Source organism: Aspergillus novofumigatus (assembly GCF_002847465.1).
Source record: "Aspergillus novofumigatus IBT 16806 chromosome Unknown P174scaffold_3, whole genome shotgun sequence".
Taxonomy (NCBI): domain Eukaryota; kingdom Fungi; phylum Ascomycota; class Eurotiomycetes; order Eurotiales; family Aspergillaceae; genus Aspergillus; species Aspergillus novofumigatus.
The window spans coordinates 357,515-378,835 of NW_020194276.1; the positions used below are offsets into that span (position 1 = coordinate 357,515).

At 48.4% G+C, this 21,321-nt stretch overlaps 8 protein-coding genes across 8 annotated transcripts; 4 read left to right on the forward strand and 4 right to left on the reverse strand.

Moving 5' to 3' along the window:
* The first annotated feature begins 189 nt into the window (after positions 1-189).
* P174DRAFT_119703 (uncharacterized protein) lies at positions 190-1,246 on the forward strand. Its single transcript, XM_024821067.1, has 2 exons — positions 190-1,010; positions 1,057-1,246. Exons 1-2 carry the CDS (start codon positions 452-454, stop codon positions 1,128-1,130), a joined length of 633 nt encoding a protein of 210 aa, XP_024683515.1. The 5' UTR covers positions 190-451; the 3' UTR covers positions 1,131-1,246.
* A 1,056-nt stretch (positions 1,247-2,302) lies between these two features.
* On the forward strand, positions 2,303-4,121 carry P174DRAFT_403290 (FAD-binding oxidoreductase). Its single transcript, XM_024823981.1, has 3 exons — positions 2,303-2,904; positions 2,954-3,979; positions 4,033-4,121. Exons 1-2 carry the CDS (start codon positions 2,316-2,318, stop codon positions 3,973-3,975), a joined length of 1,611 nt encoding a protein of 536 aa, XP_024683516.1. The 5' UTR covers positions 2,303-2,315; the 3' UTR covers positions 3,976-3,979; positions 4,033-4,121.
* A 1,528-nt stretch (positions 4,122-5,649) lies between these two features.
* On the reverse strand, positions 5,650-6,836 carry P174DRAFT_449448 (glycosyltransferase family 32 protein; the record flags this gene model as incomplete). The annotated part of the gene is made up of 2 exons (XM_024828849.1): positions 5,650-5,745; positions 5,814-6,836. 2 exons carry the CDS (start codon positions 6,834-6,836, stop codon positions 5,650-5,652), a joined length of 1,119 nt encoding a protein of 372 aa, XP_024683517.1.
* A 1,104-nt stretch (positions 6,837-7,940) lies between these two features.
* On the forward strand, positions 7,941-9,473 carry P174DRAFT_385997 (acyltransferase family protein; the record flags this gene model as incomplete). Its single annotated transcript, XM_024823283.1, has 1 exon — positions 7,941-9,473. The coding sequence occupies exon 1, from the start codon at positions 7,959-7,961 to the stop codon at positions 9,471-9,473; it is 1,515 nt and encodes a 504-aa protein (XP_024683518.1). The 5' UTR covers positions 7,941-7,958.
* A 430-nt stretch (positions 9,474-9,903) lies between these two features.
* On the forward strand, positions 9,904-11,340 carry P174DRAFT_510803 (uncharacterized protein; the record flags this gene model as incomplete). The annotated part of the gene is made up of 1 exon (XM_024831722.1): positions 9,904-11,340. The coding sequence occupies one exon, from the start codon at positions 9,904-9,906 to the stop codon at positions 11,338-11,340; it is 1,437 nt and encodes a 478-aa protein (XP_024683519.1).
* Positions 11,341-12,841: 1,501 nt separating this feature from the next.
* P174DRAFT_403298 (putative GPI anchored protein) lies at positions 12,842-14,131 on the reverse strand. The gene is made up of 3 exons (XM_024823982.1): positions 13,559-14,131; positions 13,337-13,475; positions 12,842-13,277 (listed from the first exon to the last, which is right to left on the reverse strand). The coding sequence occupies exons 1-3, from the start codon at positions 13,637-13,639 to the stop codon at positions 12,940-12,942; spliced, it is 558 nt and encodes a 185-aa protein (XP_024683520.1). The 5' UTR covers positions 13,640-14,131; the 3' UTR covers positions 12,842-12,939.
* Positions 14,132-15,000: 869 nt separating this feature from the next.
* P174DRAFT_418896 (isopenicillin N synthase family dioxygenase) lies at positions 15,001-18,578 on the reverse strand (the record flags this gene model as incomplete). The annotated part of the gene is made up of 4 exons (XM_024824744.1): positions 15,001-15,386; positions 17,509-18,133; positions 18,196-18,354; positions 18,414-18,578. The coding sequence occupies 4 exons, from the start codon at positions 18,576-18,578 to the stop codon at positions 15,001-15,003; spliced, it is 1,335 nt and encodes a 444-aa protein (XP_024683521.1).
* Positions 18,579-19,170: 592 nt separating this feature from the next.
* On the reverse strand, positions 19,171-20,598 carry P174DRAFT_367930 (S-adenosyl-L-methionine-dependent methyltransferase; the record flags this gene model as incomplete). The annotated part of the gene is made up of 2 exons (XM_024822205.1): positions 19,171-19,709; positions 19,761-20,598. The coding sequence occupies 2 exons, from the start codon at positions 20,596-20,598 to the stop codon at positions 19,171-19,173; spliced, it is 1,377 nt and encodes a 458-aa protein (XP_024683522.1).
* Positions 20,599-21,321: the final 723 nt, after the last annotated feature.

Here is a 21,321-nt window from a genome sequence, read left to right on the forward strand (position 1 = left end):
ATCACCTATTCTACAATAAACAAGCGCAAAACGTGCCGCCTCAAATACTGCGCATGATCTTCCGATATGCCAGTCCAGAAGGTCAGAGAACTGCATGGTCTCCAGGAGGTCCCGGTTGTCCGCCGTCGCTACATTGGGTTTCATGATGAACCTTTAACGGAAGAGAAAAAAGAACAGAACCGAACATGGGAACGGCAATGCCAACCTAGGTAAAGAACTTAACTCAATTCAACTGAGACTTTGCTGTCTCCTTGACGATTAGGTCTTCATAGCTGAAAGTCTGAACTATGTGGCGTCAAGAGCAACTGGCATTGGAATTCAGAGCGCGAGGCCTAAGCTCGAATGCACAGAGACCAGGGAGGGGTTAGCGTTGAGTGAAAAAATCAGGATTGCTAAGACCAGGCTTCGGGATGCTAGCTTGGGCTATCAAAATGATATAAGAACGCTACGGATGCTCAACAGATTTCTCATCAACCGAGCGATTGGCAGGCCGAGGGATAATCCGGAATTAGATACACCAGAGTTCTTGTATCGCGCCTTCAAAGGTGGATGCCATGGCCGCCATAGCCCAGAGCTAGGCTTCCGTTCTTCCAACCAGCCTCTGACGTCTCCTTCTTATCACGATGGCACTCTTCTCGACAGCTCGCTGGTGGACAAAGATGCTTTGAGAAATCAATGCGAGGGAAGTCAGCCGTCGGACCTCATCGCACTATCCGCCAGTCCGTCAAGAGTCTTAAAGATACTTCGAAAATGGGGCTACCATGACAGAGCAGGAGATATGATTGCCGTAATCAATGTCTCAAAGCTCCTCGCGATGGGGGTTCTCTTTAATCGCACCACTACATTAGCCAAGTCACTTGGCATGAATCTTCGGACAGAATGCCAGCTGACTGGTTTGCAGTTTGCAAATCCCAATTACTGGGTTGCCTACAGATGGATTCCAGCTGAGTGTATTGAACTTTATATCTCCGAGCCTTTTCTTCAGGAAGCCTGCGATAGTCGTGGTATTGGTGAGTGACCAAGCTTCCATTTCCCGGCATTTACTGACTGGAGTAGGTGAAAATGATCATAATTCACAATTCGCGTTGGACGATATCTTATCATTTCAAATTCAGCCGCTTTCCATATGACCGAATCCACGAAAGTCAATACAGAAATAACCTAGGTGGGGACTATGTTAGTTGGTACGAATCATGGCTAGACATAACAGTCCTCAAAGTCTGCCGTTAGTTCATTATTGCGGAATAGCCTTCATTGAGCTGGTGTCAACTCAAAAGAAATGGAGTCAACGACCAAATCTGGCATAGCGTAGAGTGCTTTTATGATGTCTGACATCTGTACATTTTTGCTGAAATTGACATCATGTGTGCTGGCGCCGCCTGTGTTATAGGAACCTCCATAGGAAGCTCCTCTGACACCTGCTGTTGTCTCTCCTTTGTCAATCTGCAGAGAGTAGTTACATTATGTTGGGTACACTCTTGGCTATCTAAGCTAAATTCTGACGTGATCTTTGTGAACGCTCCATGCCGGACCCTGGTGGTAGATGAGGGGGAAGGGCGTAACTGGCGTGTCCGTTAGGATGACGGAAATTGTGGTATCAGTAAGCCACCGTAACCAGGACCCTCTTTGCGAGGCTTTCTAAGTACGCTACCGTTGATTTAAAAACCATTGGAGAGGCAACTTCGTAAGCGGAGCAATCTGAGCCACATGGGCAAAGTGTCCTATATCATATTAGTTTGAGTCAGAATGCTACATCTGAGCTCATCTTCGGTCAATCATAACAGCATGAGCTTCAGAGTTCCAAATTCATCTCCGGAAAGTAAACCGAGCGATGATCGAGTCCTATATGGATGATGATGGTAGGCGATAGAGACGCCTCGAAACCGCTCCATGGGAAATGGTGGACAGCGATAATGAGAGCGCAAGAAGTCACTAGACAGCTCAAGTAGTTAGATAACTTAGATTGCCGTCGACTCAGTAAACCCACTACGAATCTTCTTACGACGGTTAAGCCGTGCCATGCTGAGTCTTGGCAGATGGTTTCTATGAACTATCAATAAGCTTCATGATACGTGCGACAACGGCTACCAGCAAATCCGCCGTGTAGTAATTGGCACCGATGTGATCAGTATCCGTCCCCATCTGTTTGTCCAACAAGTCCAGTCCTTGGCGCCGTTTCCACGAACTAAGGAGGGTGCACTGCCCCAGTCTGGAAAACGGGTGAGATTCAAAATCGCCGCCGCTCCCACGGGATCCTTGCAGCTAACGGATTCCATACAGCATTGCCCTTCGGGTTGCCTCTCGCGTAAGGCACCATGGCCACTCTTTTGAATTCCCTGAGCATTGCGACGGCCTTATTTGCGGTAGTTTGGTTCCTACGACGGACAAAGTCGCCGCCCCAAGCGCGACCGCACCTAGAAGTTCCAACGAATTCAGGTGCGGTAAGCAAGCTCGCAAAGGCGCTGCCACACATTGTGCTTTTACATCGCGATGAAGACGCCTTTCGCAAATCAATAAACACCTACTGGGCCCAACAGGAACGCGAGGTCGTGCAAGCCTGCATCGTCCAGCCACGTGATGTTGGTGAGTTGGCCAAGGCCATCGGCATCCTTAAACAGGAATATGACGAGCGAAGGACGCTGCCGAGGAAAGAATCTGATGGTGTTTTGTTCGCTGTCCGGGGCGGTGGCCAATCTCCTGTATCTGGCGGTGCAAGCGCCAAAGGAGGCGTGTTGATCGATCTCTCGCTGTTTCGGGAAGTGACGGTCTCTGATGACAGAGAAAGCGTAGCCCTGGGAGCAGGGGTTCGTTGGGCTGAAGCATCGCGGATCCTGGATGAGAAGGGTCTCGGCGTTGTAGGAGGCAGAAGCTCTGATGTCGGTGTGGCTGGGTATACATTGGGGGGTGAGTAATAACTGTTTCTGTCTTAACATATTCTCGACTAACTCTATAGGCGGTATATCCTTCTTCACACCACGCTTCGGTCTGGCCTGCTCGAATGTCTTAACCTACGAAGTCGTTCTCGCCTCAGGTAAGATTGTTACGGCCTCTGCCTTGTCGCACCCCGATCTTTGGCGTGCCCTTAAAGGCGGCTCGAACAATTTCGGCATCGTCACCCGCTTTACAGTGCGCTGCTTCCCGTCCACGCAAATCTGGAGTGGGTTCATGTACGCTCCCAATTCCCAGTCCACCAAGGCGCTCATGGCCTTACAAGAGAGTGCAAAACACGCTGATCCCAAAATACGCGGAGCGGCTGTCGATACCCACGCCGCGGCGCCTATCGCCTGTTTCACCTACATACAGGGGTTAGGCATGCAAACAGTCACGGTCCATCTGGCCTACACAAAGCCACCGGAAGAGCCCAAGAAATGGCCGGGTTACTGGAAGAATTCGGGGTTCGCAACTCTCTGGCGCTTCTGGAGCACCTTTAAAGTCCACACAGTAACGTCCGCTGTGATAGAGATGAGCGGCACCTGTCCACCAGGCCAAAGATGGTCCTTCGGTACTACGACCATCAAGAACGATTTGCCCACGATGTTGGCTGCACGTGCCGCCCATGAGGAGGCCATCGCCTCCTTGCGGAAGGTCAAGGGGTTGATCTGGACGATTGTCATGCAACCGTTCCTGCCCTCGTGGGCAGCGAAAGGTGACGCAAATGTGCTCGGCATTCATGAGGGAACGGATGATGCACTCATCATCCTCAGTTTTTCCGTGTATTGGCGGAGGGCGGGGGATGACAAGTGTGTCTACGCTTCTATACGCGAAACCATTGAGAAAATCGAGGCGTTCGCCACGGCCAATGGGACAGACCATCCATTCCGCTACCTGAACTACTGTGCGCAGTGGCAGAGACCGTTGGAAGGATACGGCGAGGAGAATCTACTCTTCCTGACGGAGGTCAGCAGAAAGTATGACCCAGACGGGCTGTTTCAGAGAGGCTGCACAGGGGGCTTCAAGCTCCATCCTCAAAACTAAAACTGTAAGTATGCATTCCCACCTATGTACTATGCAGCACACTAATAAATTTGAGAGTCTCAAGAGTCGACCTCAACACTTTGTCTAGCTTGCTAGTGGTCCGCTCCCTAAACATCTGTCAGCGATTCTTACCGCGCGGAGTAACTAAAAGGATTTACAGAAATGTTTCGATTATGAACGATACAATTTTAGTTTGCTTTCATGGTTCCAAGTGTTCAACCGCCGATTTCCCCCCCCCCCCCTTCCCCCCATCCGCGAATTTTGCTGTATCTTTTCTGATTTCGCATTGTTTTGCTATGTAAGCTACTACTGAGCAGGTGAGAAGGATCAGATGTTCATCCCTCTGCATTTGTGTCTATACATTCACCATACAATAACAATTATCCAACAAGACCTTATCATTCTTGCTGTTTTGACTAGTGCCAATATAGCGGATCAAGACAGGAAGTCAAGATATCTCCTAGTAAATTCACCCTCAGCAAGTCACGGCGTTTCACCCGCGTTCACTACTAGACTTGGAGCCATAGTAAATATGTTAAGAACCTCCGGGTAGTTTCCCTGGTGGGCTTAGGCTGATGACTACAAGGTTTTGTTTGTCTAGATGGAAGGATACTACATGAAGATTGATATTCTCCGCTCCTGTGAGCCTATGGTTTCTCATCTGAGCATAGCATAACACCTCTAATGCCAAACCGGAACAGTGATTTATGTTAGTGCCCGAAAATACAATTCAGAGGTCTTCCCAAAGTCAGAAACTACAGTCTCCAAAGGGTCAGATCTGGTGTTCCATAATAATCGAGCTTTCTGGGCAATAGGATGGTTACTGTTAGCGTGACTACTACCCAGGTAAGTGTAGAAGTTCCAATGGTGGCTATGATTGAAACAGTGCACTGAACAAATAGTATTGCTATCCTGGCATCTCATATAATCTATTCGACCCTGTATCTTTCCTTCTTCGTGACAACTCTCGGCCAGCCAACTCCACTGGTATACCTGAAGTTTCTGTCGGATTTGGCTTTCCTTGTGCCGGAAGGTATATCCTCCGTCGCTGGCGTGTGAAAAGCACCGTCAGCAAAACCAGCAGAATTACAGCCGCACCCCCAACACCGATCCCCAGAGTCTTCGAATTTGACGAGTCATTCCTCCCATCGATTGGCATGGACGTGGCAGATGTACTCGCGGAAGCAGTCCATGTCGCCGCTGTACCAGTCCCTGCCAACAAGCATTTGTTTATGTACTAGTCCCTTAATAAGCATGTGCTGGGCTGGCCTATTTTCTCTGCCGTATGTAGCGGGACCACGCGACCCAGTAATATCACACTCTACACACCTTCTGATTGTAGCGTGTAGTGTATATGGGAGCCTGGTTCCATGTCAGACTAGCTCAATTGGCACGTCCACTTGCAGTCTAGGTAGCTATGATAAAGGCCAAGACGGATTGTCGGGAGGTGCACCAAAGGTTGCTTCGCGCAGACTACGGTACCTTAGTCCTGTCACTCGGCACGCTGCCACTAACGATAAGTCTAGTAATATAAGAGTATCTTGTGAAATAATCGTCAAAATGGCTTAAGCCGCTTATATCTATAATAAATCATCAAATTTCCAAGAGAAGAAGAAGAGGAAGAAGAAAAATGAGCGAAGGACTAGAGAAAGTTGAAGAAGAATGTCCAATGCATCAAAAACCGCCAAAGGCGGGCTGCGGCGGCGGTTCCATCTTCTTCAACGCTTCCCCTATCGCCTGAAATATGGCAATCTGCCGCTCCTGCTCTTCCTGAGGCAGGGCAGCAAAAGCAGTTGTTTCTTCGTCCCACTTTTTCACACAGTCCACGTTCCAATTACACTTCTCAACCTCCCCAAAAAGGGGGTGATTGAATCGGGGTGACGTTTTGGCCACTCGGAGGCATGATAATGATGCTTGACCAACGCGTTGCGCGAATTATGGGTTCCCGAGTCGGAATGGCCTTGCCCAGCGGCGAACGCTTCAACCGTCAGGACCAGAAACCCTCCAACAACTTTGGACTCGGGGATATCATGGAACGTATCCCAGGTCACGGTCTTGCCAGTGATACGGCTCATTTCAGATAGGATGGCACCCGTAAAGGCAGAAGGCCCGGTGCCTGTGATCACATCATCGAAGTCCAGCTGAAGCTCTGAGATGGGCTTTCCTTGCTTGATGGAGAGCTCATTGAGCCAGTGGAGGATATTCTCGACTAGGCGCATCATCACGGGCTGTCGGGGCTTGCACATGAAGGTCCATTGGCAGAAGGATTGCGATTTCTGACCCAATATAGGATGGTCGCTGAACTGTGGCTCGTCAATTTCGACGCCTATGACCATGCCGATATCTCTTTCGTCATGAGTGCTTGGGACAAATCGCTCCACGGGTCTCAATGCTTCCACGTCTATATCAGCATAGACCCCTCCTTCTATGTACATCACAAGGTACCGAAGCAGGTCAGCCTTGATAATCGGCGCAGTCAAAGATCGATACGTTTCAACGATATCTGGTCGATTCTCCCCAAGAGGTCCGAAATTCGTTTCAACATATTCGAGGTCATTCTGGTCGGTCAGAACTTCGTACCGATAGCCCGGGTTTTTTGCAGTCCAGCTGCGCGCAACCTCGATATCACGTCCGTCAAATTCCAGTGGGTTCACTTTCCAAATCTGCCAGATTTTCCGGGGAAATTTTTCACCAACATCGGCCGTGGCCTGGGTAGAGTATGATCGAGTCTCGCCAACGTGGTGTGATGTCCTGGTAACACAGAAGTAGATGAACAGGAATAATGTCGCCAGGCTGCCATGTGTGAACCGACGTGCCCTCTTTGGAAAGAGACTGATCGGTACGAATTTCTTCTCCACCATGACTGTGCCTGTGATGTGATCTTATTCACTGGCCTCTCATCTAGGGAAAGCATAGAAAAGGTAAAAGATTGTGAGTCCAGGAAAACATAGCCTTATTTCACCAGCTGTGTAGATTACATACAGTACATAGCTTTGTATTTAACATGTGGTCTTGACGAAATCTAAAATGAATTGCCTCGGATCGCGTTAGCCCCTGAGACCATTGAAAGCTTATATCCCATTTGCTGCGCTGTCTTGTTGGTAACCCCACGAGCGCAGTTGTAGCCACTGGTACAGGAACTGTGAGTCTGTGTAAATTTCATGACCCACTGGATCATTTGGTGGCATCTGGACGCTTTTAGTTAATCAGCCGGAGGTGTGGGGCAGTCAATCATGGCATTTTAGTGGAAAACGCCAATTGAGGCTTCGGTAAATCTTATCCGCATGATACAATTGCGCGTCAAAGTTTAAATCAAGTGGTATTACCGCTAGCTTTAACTACCTAGGGACTTCCCTGCTAGTATACGGCTGTAGATATAAATCCTAAGAGACCCTCTCCAAATTAACAACATCATCATGGCGCGCCTCACTAAAAGTAATCACTGTGGTTGTGCTTATACATATGTAGGCTCTATAGCATTGGATAGAATCATTATAAGCTACATAGAAATCATCGTAATATCCCTCACGGGACTATTATGACTGCCAGTTTTTGAGAATCTATCCGGATACATAAACAGGCTAGCGGTAAATACATTGGATTAAAATATCTGACGTACCACTGTACCTATGGACCCACTCAAATACGACCCCAAACCTTGTTGAAGTGCGGGGCGAGATTGTACCTGCACAGCTTCAGCCACTCAGTCATGTTCCCGGGGGGTATGCGTCCAGACCCCGGATGTGCGGAGGTAGGAAAGATGGTCCGCAAAGACCTGGTATAATCTCTGCGAAACTCAATCTTGCGGCAGCCTCGGCACCAGTTGGTAGTGGCACTGGCACTTACTGTATGAACCCGCGCGATTCACGTGTTATCGAGTTACCAGGAGCTGTGCAATAGTTCTCAAGCTGTGAGACTTGGGTTTTATTGATCGTCTTCTTCGACCTTTCAAAAGACACTGGCAACTTCAACTCTTGGCCCTGATGCCCATCCTACCCGCCTCAGTCGAGAGCTTCTCGCCTCAGTTGAACTGGAGTCCCGAACGAGTCATCGAGGATGGACAGTGGAAACCACAGTTAGCCCAGAGGACACACCCTCGACATGGAATGTCGTCTTTTTCATGGATGGCTCCTTTCCTGCCCACTTTGTTCACTGGGCCGACAAATAGTGATACAAACACGAATGAAAAGCAACGACACCGTACCCGGCCGACCGCATACCTAGATGGATTGCGAGGGTTTGCGGCTCTCGTGGTCTACTGGGGACATCATCAACTTTGGGCCCACGACGGCGCAGGAGCTGGAAAGGCATTCGAGCTAGCCTACGGTTACGACAACAAGTACTACTTCGCATGCCTTCCTGGTGTTCGAACAATCTTCGCCGGGGGTCATTTTGCCGTCAGCGTCTTCTTCGTGCTCTCTGGGTACGTTCTCTCAATGAAGCCACTGGGATGCATCCAGGATGGCGACTACGCTGAACTAGGTAAAAGTCTCTCCTCTGCGGTATTCCGCCGATGGTTTCGTCTCTATATACCTGTCATTTGCACGACGTTTTGCTACATGACGTTTTTGCATATCTTTAAAATTCGCACTGTCCCAGAGCTTCAAGGAAGCTACCTCTCGGAGCTATGGAATTGGTACGCCGAATTCAAGAATTTCAGCTTCGTTCTGCGAACAGGCGGCGAGCCTTGGTTCACGTATAATTTCCATGCGTGGTCTATACCCGTCGAATATCGAGGCTCTCTGGCTGTTTACACCGCCGCGATCGCTTTCGCAAGGTTTCGCCGCAACGCCCGGCTGATCGGCGAAGTCGCATTGGTGGTATACTTTTTGTACATTGCGGATGGGGCGCACTTTGCCATGTTTATTGCTGGCATGCTTTTGAGAGATCTCGATCTCCTCGCCATGCGCAATGACTTGCCCGGCTTTTTTCGCAGACTGGAGCCCTTCAAGTCAGCCATTATGACTTTACTCTTCTATGCCAGCCTCTACCTCGGCGGGGTCCCGTCGCATACGGATAACTTGCAACAACTACGTGACTCACCGGGGTGGTACCTCTTATCATTCCTCAAGCCGCAGGCAGTGTTCGACTACAAGTGGTTCTACCTGTTCTGGGCCGCTGTCTTCCTTGTCTCGTGCACATCTCACCTTCGGTGGCTCAAGGCCTTTTTTGCAGCCCCGTTCAACCAGTACTTGGGCCGCATTTCATTTGCCTTCTATTTAGTCCACGGACCGGTTCTGTGGATTTTGGGAGACAGGCTCTACGCTGCAGTGGGATTCGTGCGCGATTCACATGCCCAAAATTGTCCCTGGTGGATCAATCGTTTGCCCCTGCCTTCCGTTGGTCCTTTTGGGCTTGAGGTCAACTTTCTCGTCCCGCAGCTGGTTTTGTTGCCGTTGACTCTCTGGCTTGCAGAGGTCACGACTAGACTTGTTGACGAGCCTGCTGTAAGGCTCTCTCAACGGATGTATCAAGAAGCGCTGGTCGACAAAACTTGACAAATCTCCGCTTGTGTTCGTGATTTACTTATTGTTTTTGACCCTCTCACGCAAAGCCTACCCTTGCATTATAAATTGTTGTATGATAAAGTCTGGGACCATAATGGCAAAGCTTGTCCGATCATTGATTTCGGCATGAGTTCTTCGTAGCTTTACCTCAATCCTCACGGTGGATGTATTGTCAATCTTAGAAGTTGTATCTAGCGAGGAATTAACTTGATGCTCTGAGGAATACGCCGATTACCCCACAGAAATTAAGAGTTGCGGATGTGGCCACTCCCCATCGATTGCACCCCTCAATTCAGCCACTACCCGCGTCCGTCGGGGCCCCTAGCAGTGACAAACCTCGGCAACCCGTTTTCCGAATATGGCTCATTACCTTTTAATACTACGTCCCGATACTCTACTCTACACACGCCAGACTCTGAACATGGCCAAAATACCAGCCACACGCCTGATGCTTATTGCAGGGCTATTGTCCGCAGTGATCCTCGTCGCTAAACTTCAATCCAACCATCTCGACTTGCGAACGAGTTTCCTGTCCTCGTATCACTCCACGGCTGGTCCATATGGGCAATCACACATTAATGCCGGGGAACCCGAGATAGCTTGCTCAGGCGTCCCCGGCAGCGAAGCCTGGTCTCACTGCCAGGATGGACAATCCGCAGACGAGGACGGAAGACGTCCTGAATTCGAAAAAGAAATGTCTCGAATGCACCATGTATTATACTCAGTATCGAGTGCCGACCGAAAGTACTTTAAGATCGATTTCGGGAGAAGATCCGTGATGAATCCCAGTATCATACCCCATCCTGAATTGCCTGACACCTGGATCGTCACTGCACAACTTCATAACCCTCCGTCGGCTCGAATGGCATCAGTCTGGTTTGCTGAACTCGTCTGCAATGCGGCGTTCTCAGAAGATAAGCGAGTTCTGAGCTGTCTGGAACCACCACTGCAATTGCCCATACCAGCGACATTTGGTGACTCCAGCAAGTGCGTCGGCGACCTCTCATATTTTAGTCTCAGCGTCGGGCCTCATGATGCGAGGGTATTCTACGGGCCCGAGATTCCGTACACCATTTATGGCTCCAATTCTTTCTTTACGTGCTTTGGACAATGGATCTCCGATTTTCGAATCTTGGTGGACTGGGGCATAGACACGATACATGAACACGAGTTCCGCCAGTATCGTGAGCTCCAACGTCCGATGCCATGGAATGCTGTTGAGAAGAATTGGTTCCTTTTCTGGGACGACTTGGGACAAATGTTCATACACCATGATATTGCACCGGCGCGAGTATTTGCGAAACTCGAGCTCGATGGCTCCGTTGGGCCAAACTTGGCTCTGGCGACGGCGACTTCTGACCAAGCGTGTCTCAAGAGATTCTTGCCTCAGAGTACGAGCCCAACGGAGAGCATTCATCAAGCGACAAACTCGCTAGCTATCACTCTATGTGCACGATCTGACCAATCTTGCCATCCTGATACGACCAATACCTTTGTGCTTTTCATCATCCAACAAAAGACCTTACAAGGTCTTCACCCCGTCTATGAGCCATATGTCGTGCTTACTCGGCGTTCTATGCCATATGAGATTTATGCGGTCTCGTCAAAACCAATTTGGATTTTTGGTCGCAATACTGCTGCGAAAAAGTCAGATGTATCTTCTTCAACATTGTTCTCAGGAGACTCCGAGATGCTCTACACGACTAGCATCAGCTGGAAAAGCCACGGCCAGAAGTATCATGGGTACATTGATGACACACTGTTCCTGGCATTTGGCCGGGAGGACTCGGCCGCTGGCGGTATCGACGTTACCGCGAGAGACCTCCTAGCAGAGCTGGGTATGTGTGCAGGATCTTGATTTAATTCTTTACTAGGAGTTCTGGTGGCTTGCGTGTCTCGTTTTTCAATTACCTTGAGAGGGTGAATGTGATCTTTGTTACGATGTATAATACGTAGATGTGCTTGAATATTGGGAATTTAATCCAGCACCGAACAAGTCCTCTATCGATACACGGAAATTACAGAACGAACAAAAAGGGGAAATGATAACCAAGATCCCCTTTTGAGAGTCAGTGGCTGTCCAAAATCCTCGTCAGTCTCCATTTCTCATACTATCTTCCTACCTTCCTATCTTGTTTGTGGGCGAAGAACCTGGTCAGTGTGGGCTGGGTGGCTTGCGCGGGCGCCGTGTAGCGTGCTCTTCCCCAGGATTGGTTTTCTTGACATGAAAAGTGTTGGCCTGCTATCAAGCGTTATATGTCCCTTCACATGTTTTTGCCACCAATTTTGTCCAAAGACATTGATTGACCGAGGTGAGTCCCGTACGGTGGAGACTACCCCATTAACTGTTGAGCATTTCCCCCGAAACTCAAGATTTTTAGTGCCTGCCTGGTGCGGGCAGTCCTCAAGCTAAGAACCTTAATCTCCCGCGTTCGGCATATGCATCAATTGGTCAACGGAGATGAGACTTTCAACCTCATTCCTCACTGGCGGAATGTCCCTCCAGCTATCAACCTCGATTCGGTTAGATGTCCGGTCGATGGGCAGGAATTGTTCAATGCGGGCAATGTCATGCATCACTACGAAGTTGGGGAGAAGGATCGTGTGCGGTTTGGTATCAGGCATTGGGCGAACTTTCGCGGAAATTAGTTCCCACAGGGGAAATGAGATTCCAGCTGGGGCACAGTGACCAGGTCCGAGGAGAACTGACTAGCAGACCTGAGGATTTAGACAAAAAGTTTCTTCGCTGTAGTATTTCTCCTCTTAGTTTGGGCACCATTCTTCTTGCTGTCTTGGGTTTCGTACCTTACAGAGTCGGAACGAAGCGAAATCCCATGTTCAGATGTTTCCTCACACACGCCACGAGTAATAATCTAAAAGTTCAGAACCACGGACGTATTTAAGGTTCTTTTTTCTATTTTCGGTTAGTTTCCCGGTACCGGTATTCCGTGCAATATTACAACTAGGGTGTTTAGATTACGATGCCTCTGGATGGGAATCCTGTTTTTCCCGCATACCCAGGTTTTAGAGGTGTGCATATTTTTATAGGCAGTGTTGCTGGAGAGTGCCTTGCTTCGGACCGCCATGACGCCATGTCAATGAGACTTCGTGCATTCACATGTGAACAAGTCAGTCCAAATATTTTGACCATGAGAATGCCTTTACTTCGTGTCGGGGCGTTCCTCTTTTCAGGACTCCGTATTCTTTCCATGGATCCGATAACAACCGGATTTGAGAAGGCTCTAGGGTCAAGGATGAGACAGACAATTAGTGAAGAAAATGCACCCTGCAGTCAGGTTTTTCCACAGGGTCGTAATTATATAAAGTATTATAGAATAGTAGATATTACAGATGATTGTAGCTTGAGATAGCCTGGTAGCAAGAAGCTACCAGCGTCTAATTCGGTATTATCAGCCAACAGTGGAAAGAAAATCCGAGTCTTTCTCCACGCCATTCTTTAGACCAGAAACATGATGCTGGCTAGCAGGATGGCAGTACCAGCCACCTGAGCAACTCCGGATCCAATACCAGAGGCCCCGTTGGATTGGGAGGTGCTCGAAGGCGAAGCCGTGTTGACCGTGGACGAAGTCGTGGAACCCAAAGTCGAAGTCATGGAGGCCGCAGACGAAGTCCGAGAGCTTCCACCCAAACCACTGACCGTGGTAGAATTGGAGCTGCTCGATGTGGTCGGAACACTTCCTGCAGCAGTTGATTTGGGAGTCGATGAGTCCACCGGCGGGACAGAGACCGGGTGGCCAACACCAGAGCACAAAGATACGACGACTTTGGAAACGGCTAAAAGGGCATGGGTTAGAGGGGATCATACGGAGGGGAATGTGGCCTGCCTCTCATACCTTGTTGGTCCGTGACATCGCAAGCTTGTTGGACGCAGGGCACAACCTGTTCCACAAGGCCCGTCTTTTGGCAATGGCATGCGAAATCCGTCAGCTCAGAGCAGCCGTCCGCACCAAGGGCCGAAGTGAGACAAGTAAGCTTCAAGGGGAAGAAGGAGAAGAGAGCAGGTGTTAGTTTTGAAACGAGATATGGAGCCGGGGCATTGAGCGGACAAGTCTTACAGAGCATTGTGGGATACTGGATAGTTGGGCGCTGGTGATGGCACCGGCGCCGAGCACAACAGCAGCAGCAGCGAGACGCATTTTGGCTATGAGGAGGAAACGAAGGGATTTGGATAGCCTGGAGGTTGTCTGGCGTGAAGGGGGCTCTCAACGCGACAAAGCACAATAGAACTCGAATGTATGTACCCAACTAGTCTTAAATGATCTGGCACTCCAGGCCTCGTATCTAGCTAGCGGAGTATACCGGCTACGAGCACATCCTTCAGGTCACATTATTGGTCGTGTAGGACTATCTGTGATTTCTCTTCTCCATTGACTCAGCCGGCTCGGGTCTTCCAGAGACTTGGTCTGCTGGTTTTTTATACTCCGTAATCCTTGTTACTATGATACGGCTGGTCCTGTAATGGATGAACAAATCAAATCCAGGGTTGAGCGAGGCGGAGACTCCAAACCCAGACAAAGATGGTTTAGTGTGGTCCTTTGGCTCTGTTGCTGGAGTTTTTGTACCCCCGCAGCACTGTTGGACAGAATTGTGGAGAAAACAGTGGTACGGGGGGCTGGCCGCAGCCACGACTAATTTAACATCTGGGGAGAAGCAACTCACGTGGATGGCAAGTTAAGTTCACATTGGAAACCCATAACACCCTGTTTCCATCCTAGTTAACTAATTATCATTGGGCAGTACCTGTTACCCTCATTGTCGTCCACCAGCATGTGAACCCTGTCCTGCCTGCCCCTCACAATTCGTGCATCCCTATAATTCCTCGGTCTTATATACATGACGGAAAAATTACCATTTTATTGATTAGTAAATGATTGAGGGCGCTCAAATGCCTAGTATCGCCCCACATTCATGCTGGGCTGTGAGCCTGTGACAGTATTAGATATTCAATATAGCCACCTTCTGTGTCAGTACTACGCCTATGGTTACGAACTTCTACTGGAAATGTTATGTCTCAAACTCTCCGGGCTCATCCCATGGATGTTTTAACTAAGATGGGATGGGGTAATCCGGACGCCAGTAACTCGGCCGAAGCGACGGACAGGCCATGGCGACCCTCTGCTGCGGGCACTTTCTGTCTCTTCCTGTCCATTAGAGCTTCGCCGAGAAGAACAAGATCTTTGAGGATCATCGAAAAAACATTAGATTGTGTACAGTGCTCATGAACCATGCTCGTGGAAACCACCGGTACAAGAGCAGCCAGATCTACACTTTGATGAGGTGGTAGACTTTCTTTCCATATTGTTGTGTCAACGTTCACGATCCGCCGGGCATTTCGATCCTCTGGATGGTCTAAGGTGACTTAGATTTCACTCAGGAAAGAATATGCGCTTTTCTCCTTGAAACAAAGAATTTTGTGCTGGAGTTCAAGGACAGGGATGGGCGGACACCACAGTCTTGGGCAACAGAGAATGGAAATGAGGCAACAGTCAAGCTACTACTAGCAACTGGCCAAGTTCTTGACAGGTAATGTCTCCACCTCCAAAGGCTGCCAGAACCGAGCCGATTCAAAGCCAAAGCTGACCTGCTGAAACGGGTTCTTCACCCAGTCATTCACATAAAGCGTATCCGCATCAAACGCTGGCGCCATGTCTAGGGTGCCCATTAAATGCCTGCCCTCCTGCAGCCGCCGGTCTCCAATGTGGAACTTGTCGCCTGGCAGCTGTTCAAGCCTCTGGCGGATCTTCAGCGCGATCATAGGAGCTGTCCAGGATGTGCTTAGCGTTGGGCTCTCCGCCACCGCGAGACAGTTCCCGAAATCTGTCCGACTGGCCTCGTAATGTGCGAAGCATTCACCATGGTAATGTTCCGGCCGAGGGCCTTCTGCTGCTTGATGTAGTTGCCTAGATATCCATTCCGGGTGTCTTTTGTGAAACAGCTGCTACTTGCATCAGGGGAGTGTCGTACTTTGGCTACTAAAATGCACTCCACATTCGCGGAGAGGTTAAATATTAGGCAATGCTTCATAAGAGTTATTAAGTCAGTATCTAAATGGAATATCATTGTTTTTATTACTACTTTATAATAACAAATCTAACCTGAGTTAGATTTGGTCTTTATAGACTTACCTGATAGTCCATACTTTGTAAATAAAACAGTTAAAACTATATCAAAATAATATAGATTTCTGAGAATACCTAATCCAAACCTAACCTAATCTAACCTAAGCCTATTTTTTAACCTAAAATCTGAATAGGTTCTAGTTATTAGAACCTAACTAGCTTATAGATTAGGGATTTTCAGCCCAAACCTAGCCTAGGGCCCTAGGCGGGTTTAGGCTGGGTCAGGTTTGGGTTTCTGGGTTGGGTCTAACCAGTCTAAACTATGCATTATTCCACAAAGTTATCAATTCCTCTCTGCCACTGCACCTTCATCATCTTAATCCTAGCAGCTGCCTTCAAATCTGTAAATGTGAGCTGTGAAACTGGCATAGTCAGCATAGCTAGCTAATATTATCCACCGGACCATCCAGACTGACACCCTTTAGGAGAGGCTCTTAGCGACGAAGATACAGCTAACAGCTTTGATACCAGCAGAACCTCAGTTGCATGGTCTAGGTAGGCGCGACCGTTATCTCTTTATTGACTTTTTCTTTGGCCCATACTATGCCCGCCCGTTGCCCCAACCATTGCCCTAAGTCTGAACCTGAACTGCTGTGAGTTTGGTGAGGTTTGGGTTCGATTTTTGCGGTTTGGTTATGCAACTCTAACTATGATCCTAATCACTATTACTATCCTATAGGAAAAAAGGACTATATAGTTCTCTTTTTACTATTACCCTAGATACTTATGGCTATACATTTGTCGGCAAAGGAACTGAGTATACCTCTAATTATGAAGCCAGAATTTACTAAGCTCTTAAAGCTCTACAAGGGTACGCTGTCCCTGTATATCTTGGAGATATCTACCTATGGCAGAACATATATTATCTGCTAACCCATGCCATTATGCATATTTCCTTAATATCATGGGGAGGAAAGACTTTAAAGGAAGATAAGTGCTCCTTCTTTGAAAATAAGATTGATTGAACAAGATCTAAACTTAGCAATGCTGGTGTTGAGCATCTTAACAAGCATGCATTAAACATGTTATAGAATAAGGGGGTGCAACATATCATGTTTATCAACTTTAGTCGTGCAAAGGTCACTCAGAAATGGAAATTCTTAGGATGGAAGCCTTATTCATCAAAGTCTAAGAGGCAGAGGGTGGCTATGCATTATGAGGTTGTTGTCTAGGTTGCTTGAATCGCGTCATGTGCGTTAGATGGCTACAGTAGAGAAAGTAAGGATCTCCAGCGGTGCGGACTGTACATTCCCCAAGAGGCTTACTTTTCTGATTATCCCATAGCAGTACTGGGCGCTAAAAACGTGCTCACATCAGAACTCCACAGATTCACTGCTAGACCCATTGGACAAAATAACAACAACATAAAGCCAGAGAACGTCCACAGTTATGTAAAGATCAGCGGACTTCACCATCAAAGTCAGGGCCCAAAACGATAGATTCATGAGTACATGAAAGCGATTGAGTTGTGCGTGCTCTCGCAGATGTCGTTTAGAAGCTTTATCAACGCGCCATAACATAAAACAAAAAGAAAGCAAGCAAGCTCTTGCATGTCCACTTAATTTTGCCTGCGCCAATTTACCGGGCATCTAGCCAATGCGCCCACAAATGGTCCGTCGTAGCGCCGCCATACTACTGCAAATGACAGCAGTGTGTCCCCACTAGACTGGTGGATTGGCTACGGGTTGATCCACTCTATGTTGGATCCATCCATGCAGACTGTGGGTTGATCGGGCCACATCCCGCTGAGTTGGATAAGGAGAAGCGCCTGTTGAGCTCAACGCCAATGGTTACATTTTATCTCATTAATAGAACTGGTTTATTGACCAAGGTGTAAATGAATTGGAATGACGAAACATCAGTTTAGTAAAGCTGCCCAGTCCAACCTTTCTGATAGTCCAAAATCGTAATATTGCTATAATTTGTTGGCTTGTCATCCTTCACGAACGCCTCTAGAGACCCCACACTCTTGTCTCGTGGCGCTTTCATGAAATACGCTACTGAGTAGCGCTGGGGAAGCGTATCACCATACTCAAGCGGCAAAACTACACGGTGTAGGCCACCCTTAATCACGTCATTTGTCCACCGCTGGAGTATATTGCCTGAGTTGACCAACAGTTCACTTTTCGATCCCGGCAGTAACGGGGCAAACGTCTCTGATGTACTGTCCCATGCTTCTAAGCCACCAGTCTGATCTTGAAAGAGAAGCGTGATAATGCTAAAGTCAACATGCGGCCAGATCCGGTTTGTCGAGCCGTTTGAGATCCTCGAAGCTGGAATGCTGGGGTAGTGGTTCACCCGTAGCTCACCGTTGTGTCCCTCGCAGAGGCGAGTGAAAGCACCAGGGGAAAGCCCGAATCCAACCTCTAGTGCTTCCATCAGGTGCATGCTGATTGCCTCAGCTCGAACAAAGAATGTCTCAATGGAGGTACGAAAGCCAGGCACCAGATTCTCATCTGGCCATAGGTTTGGGAACATGGTGTCCTGCGGTGGGCCACAGTCATAGTGCTCCTAGAGATATACTTCTCAGCTCAAGCTATTAGATATCCATACTTCCCTGAGGTGCAACCAACCTTTGCATCCTCATAGCCTGATGGTTCCGTGATATTGGGGTTATACAGATGAGCAGTTTTCTCCACCCCCAGGCCACTCCATCCTCTCTGTGGTTTTGGACCAGGCAGGTTCACTATCTTCATCTTCTCTGATGTAGGCAAAGAGAAGAATTTGGTTTTCTAAATAACAAGTCAGATGGTATCGCCAGGACAGCACTATGGGCGGAGGAAAGCCTTACACACTCCTCCAAATTGTCGATGATATCGTCGGTTATTCCGTGGTTAACTAATCTGACAAACCCACAGTCCTTCATGCCCTCACAAAGCATACGTGCAAAGCGCTGTTTCTCATCCGGCTGATTGCCGAGCCAGTTAGCAAGGTTTAGCGTGGCAACCTGAAGCATTCTCAGTTTGCTTGTGGTGATGTTTCCGTGCTCTCTTTCTCTATAAGCCGAGCCGTCAGGAACAAAAGGGGACTGAATGTAGCAAAAATTCCAGATCGAAATTTTCTACTTTTTATACGGATAATTGTCCAAAGAAAAGGATTCCGCCACGAGTGGGCTTGGGCTTGGGGCGAAGTTGCATTACCATGATCGAACCCATGGTCTTGCATTTTATGCCAATCCGAAATACTCTCAGCTTGATTCTGTTCTCGGTGTAGATTATGCCTCCTTACATGCAGCTGAGGTTACATTGCGATTTCATCTCACCGCAAGAACTTTGCATCGCTTCCCAATAGTTGCCACGACGAATGACAGTGTTAAACGTGTATTCAGCTAATTGTACCGTTCATTTTTGAAACTACAGTATTACTCTTGGGTCTTTGCATATTCACCCTTCGATGGACCTGTACTGGTGGTGACACAAAGTAAATTGGATAGATCAACAGAGGAGGTACAGCAGAGAGACTCGTCCAACAGACTTCAGTTCGGTAGGGTATAATTATTTTCAACTTCCAACTTTACTGTAAGTGATGCTGTATCATTTCATATCTATCTAAGCCTCTACACGGCTTGCCACTAGAGCAACCATTTCATGGCCAACCCAGTGAGTGCGGCCTTGGAAGTGCAGCTGTAGGTTTGAAATCAGAGCCTCCTTGATAACATTATACTGAGGATGCGCTTTGTGCCATATCCCAGCTAGCACCTCTGCCGCCACAGAGCAACGACCAGTAAGATCCTGCTCAGGGAAGTAATACCGGGCATCAATCCGTCTCAAAGAAATATCGCCAAAACCAGCCATCTCCAAATGCTGTACTGCACAACGTAGAAGGTATCCTTGATGCTCAATTGGAAGCGAACGCGCAACGGTATTCAAATGCTTAACAACTTCGTTTCCTGGTGCACCCTGGATGAGAATTATCTGAGATTGAGATTTGTTCGCCACCCGAACTATCTCTGCCAATGTCCTCTCGAGCTCAATGGCGTAGTCAAGCTTCCACGGTGCGAAGACTACATCGAAGCTTCCATCAGTGAACGGAAGTTTATCCAAAGGCCCATCGAAATATTTGGCGTCACAGATAGTAAATCGCTTATCTGGTCATAGTTTAGCCATAGCTGCAGCAAATCGTGCCAATGCGTACTCACTCTCATGTTTCTGCCCCAGGCAAAGTACATTGCGGCTGCTCTCGTGCGTCCTAAGCAGTCCTTCCAGATCGCTGCTCTCAAAGCGATCGATAAAGATGTCGCCTCTCGCTGTCCTGGGCAGCGCTTTTCGGGTGGTCGGTAAAGGGAACGGCCCCAAAAGCGGTTGCTCATCTACCTTGCGAGCAAGAATAAGATAGTGAGCCTCTGGGTGATTACAACCAGTAGGAGAAAACAAGTAGTCGACCGGTTCAGCCTCAATGACAAACCCTGCGTTGCGAAGAAGCCGGCACCAGTTTTCTTCGGAAAAGAATGATTCGTTCGTGTAGTTGCCCATCCAGAACTTCCCAATCATCCAGACGCAATCCCACGTCGGGTCGTAGGTGCATTTCTGGGGAGGGAGAGCCGTGCTGGGGGTCACACCAAGAGCAACATATCCGCCCACTCTTAGCCACTCCGAGAATTTGGTGACCATGCAGCAGATATCACCCGGCGTCAACTGGAACAGCGACAGAATGGCGAATATGCCGTCGAACTGGACTTTGGGGCTATATTGTCTCATATCCGCCTTTTCAAAAAACCCAGTCACCTGGGAACTGGCGAGGCGGACCATTTCATCGGATGCGTCGATCCCATGGACGATAAGATCGGCGGACGAAAGTTCCTCAGCGACTGGCTTACCAGTCCCGCATCCGACATCAAGCACTCTACTTCTTTTGGGGAGCTTAGAAGCTGCAAATGCGATGAATTGGCGGAGCTGGGGGTCGTTGCTAAAAGCTTCCTCATACGATAGCCCCAAGTCGTTGAAAAGGTTCTCGGCGTTTTCGGCGTGTGCTTCCATGACGTGAAAAGTTGAGATTAAGGTATAGATCTTTCAAATATTTGGAAGCAATAACTTGTCCAGGGCGACCCCAAGTCAGATAATTCACAACCCACTTATACTTGGGATCTAGAACCGTTTCTCATTAGTTTAGCTTGATCAGACCCATCCTGGCTCACAATCCTGTCTCATGTTCATGCAGTCGGACCCACTCAATAGCAATGGATATTACCCAGCGATTCAGTGAGCTACGTGGCACATTCGCAATACTCTAGGGATAAGGGTCCAGTAACCTATGAAGGGAGATCGCAGTTGAACAAAATAAATCGATAGAAAGCGTAAACAAGTGTGGATACAGGTTATTCTATAGCAGCTAACGGCGGTATCTACGTGGTGCCAGACTTCAGCCTTGGAAGCTCAGTTATCAGAGGTATGTTAGCATTGAAATGCAACACAAGTTGCGTGCATGTGGTATTTGGTTCGCTTTATGCGTACATAGCTGCACCTTCATCGTCCTTCAACGCAAGGAAACATTGCCTAGCTGTCTCCCCTCCACGTCCCCGGGCTCTTCTCCTCCGCCTTAGGAGCCAGCTTCGAAGGCGATGAACACGCAAGATGCGTTGTTGAATGTTGCTCAACCCCAGGAACCAGTAGAAAAAAATGGTGCAGAAACTGGTAATCTTTGAGGGTTTCCAACGCATATTCCTGAGGTCGCATCAGGAATGCGTAGCTGTGTAGTCGATG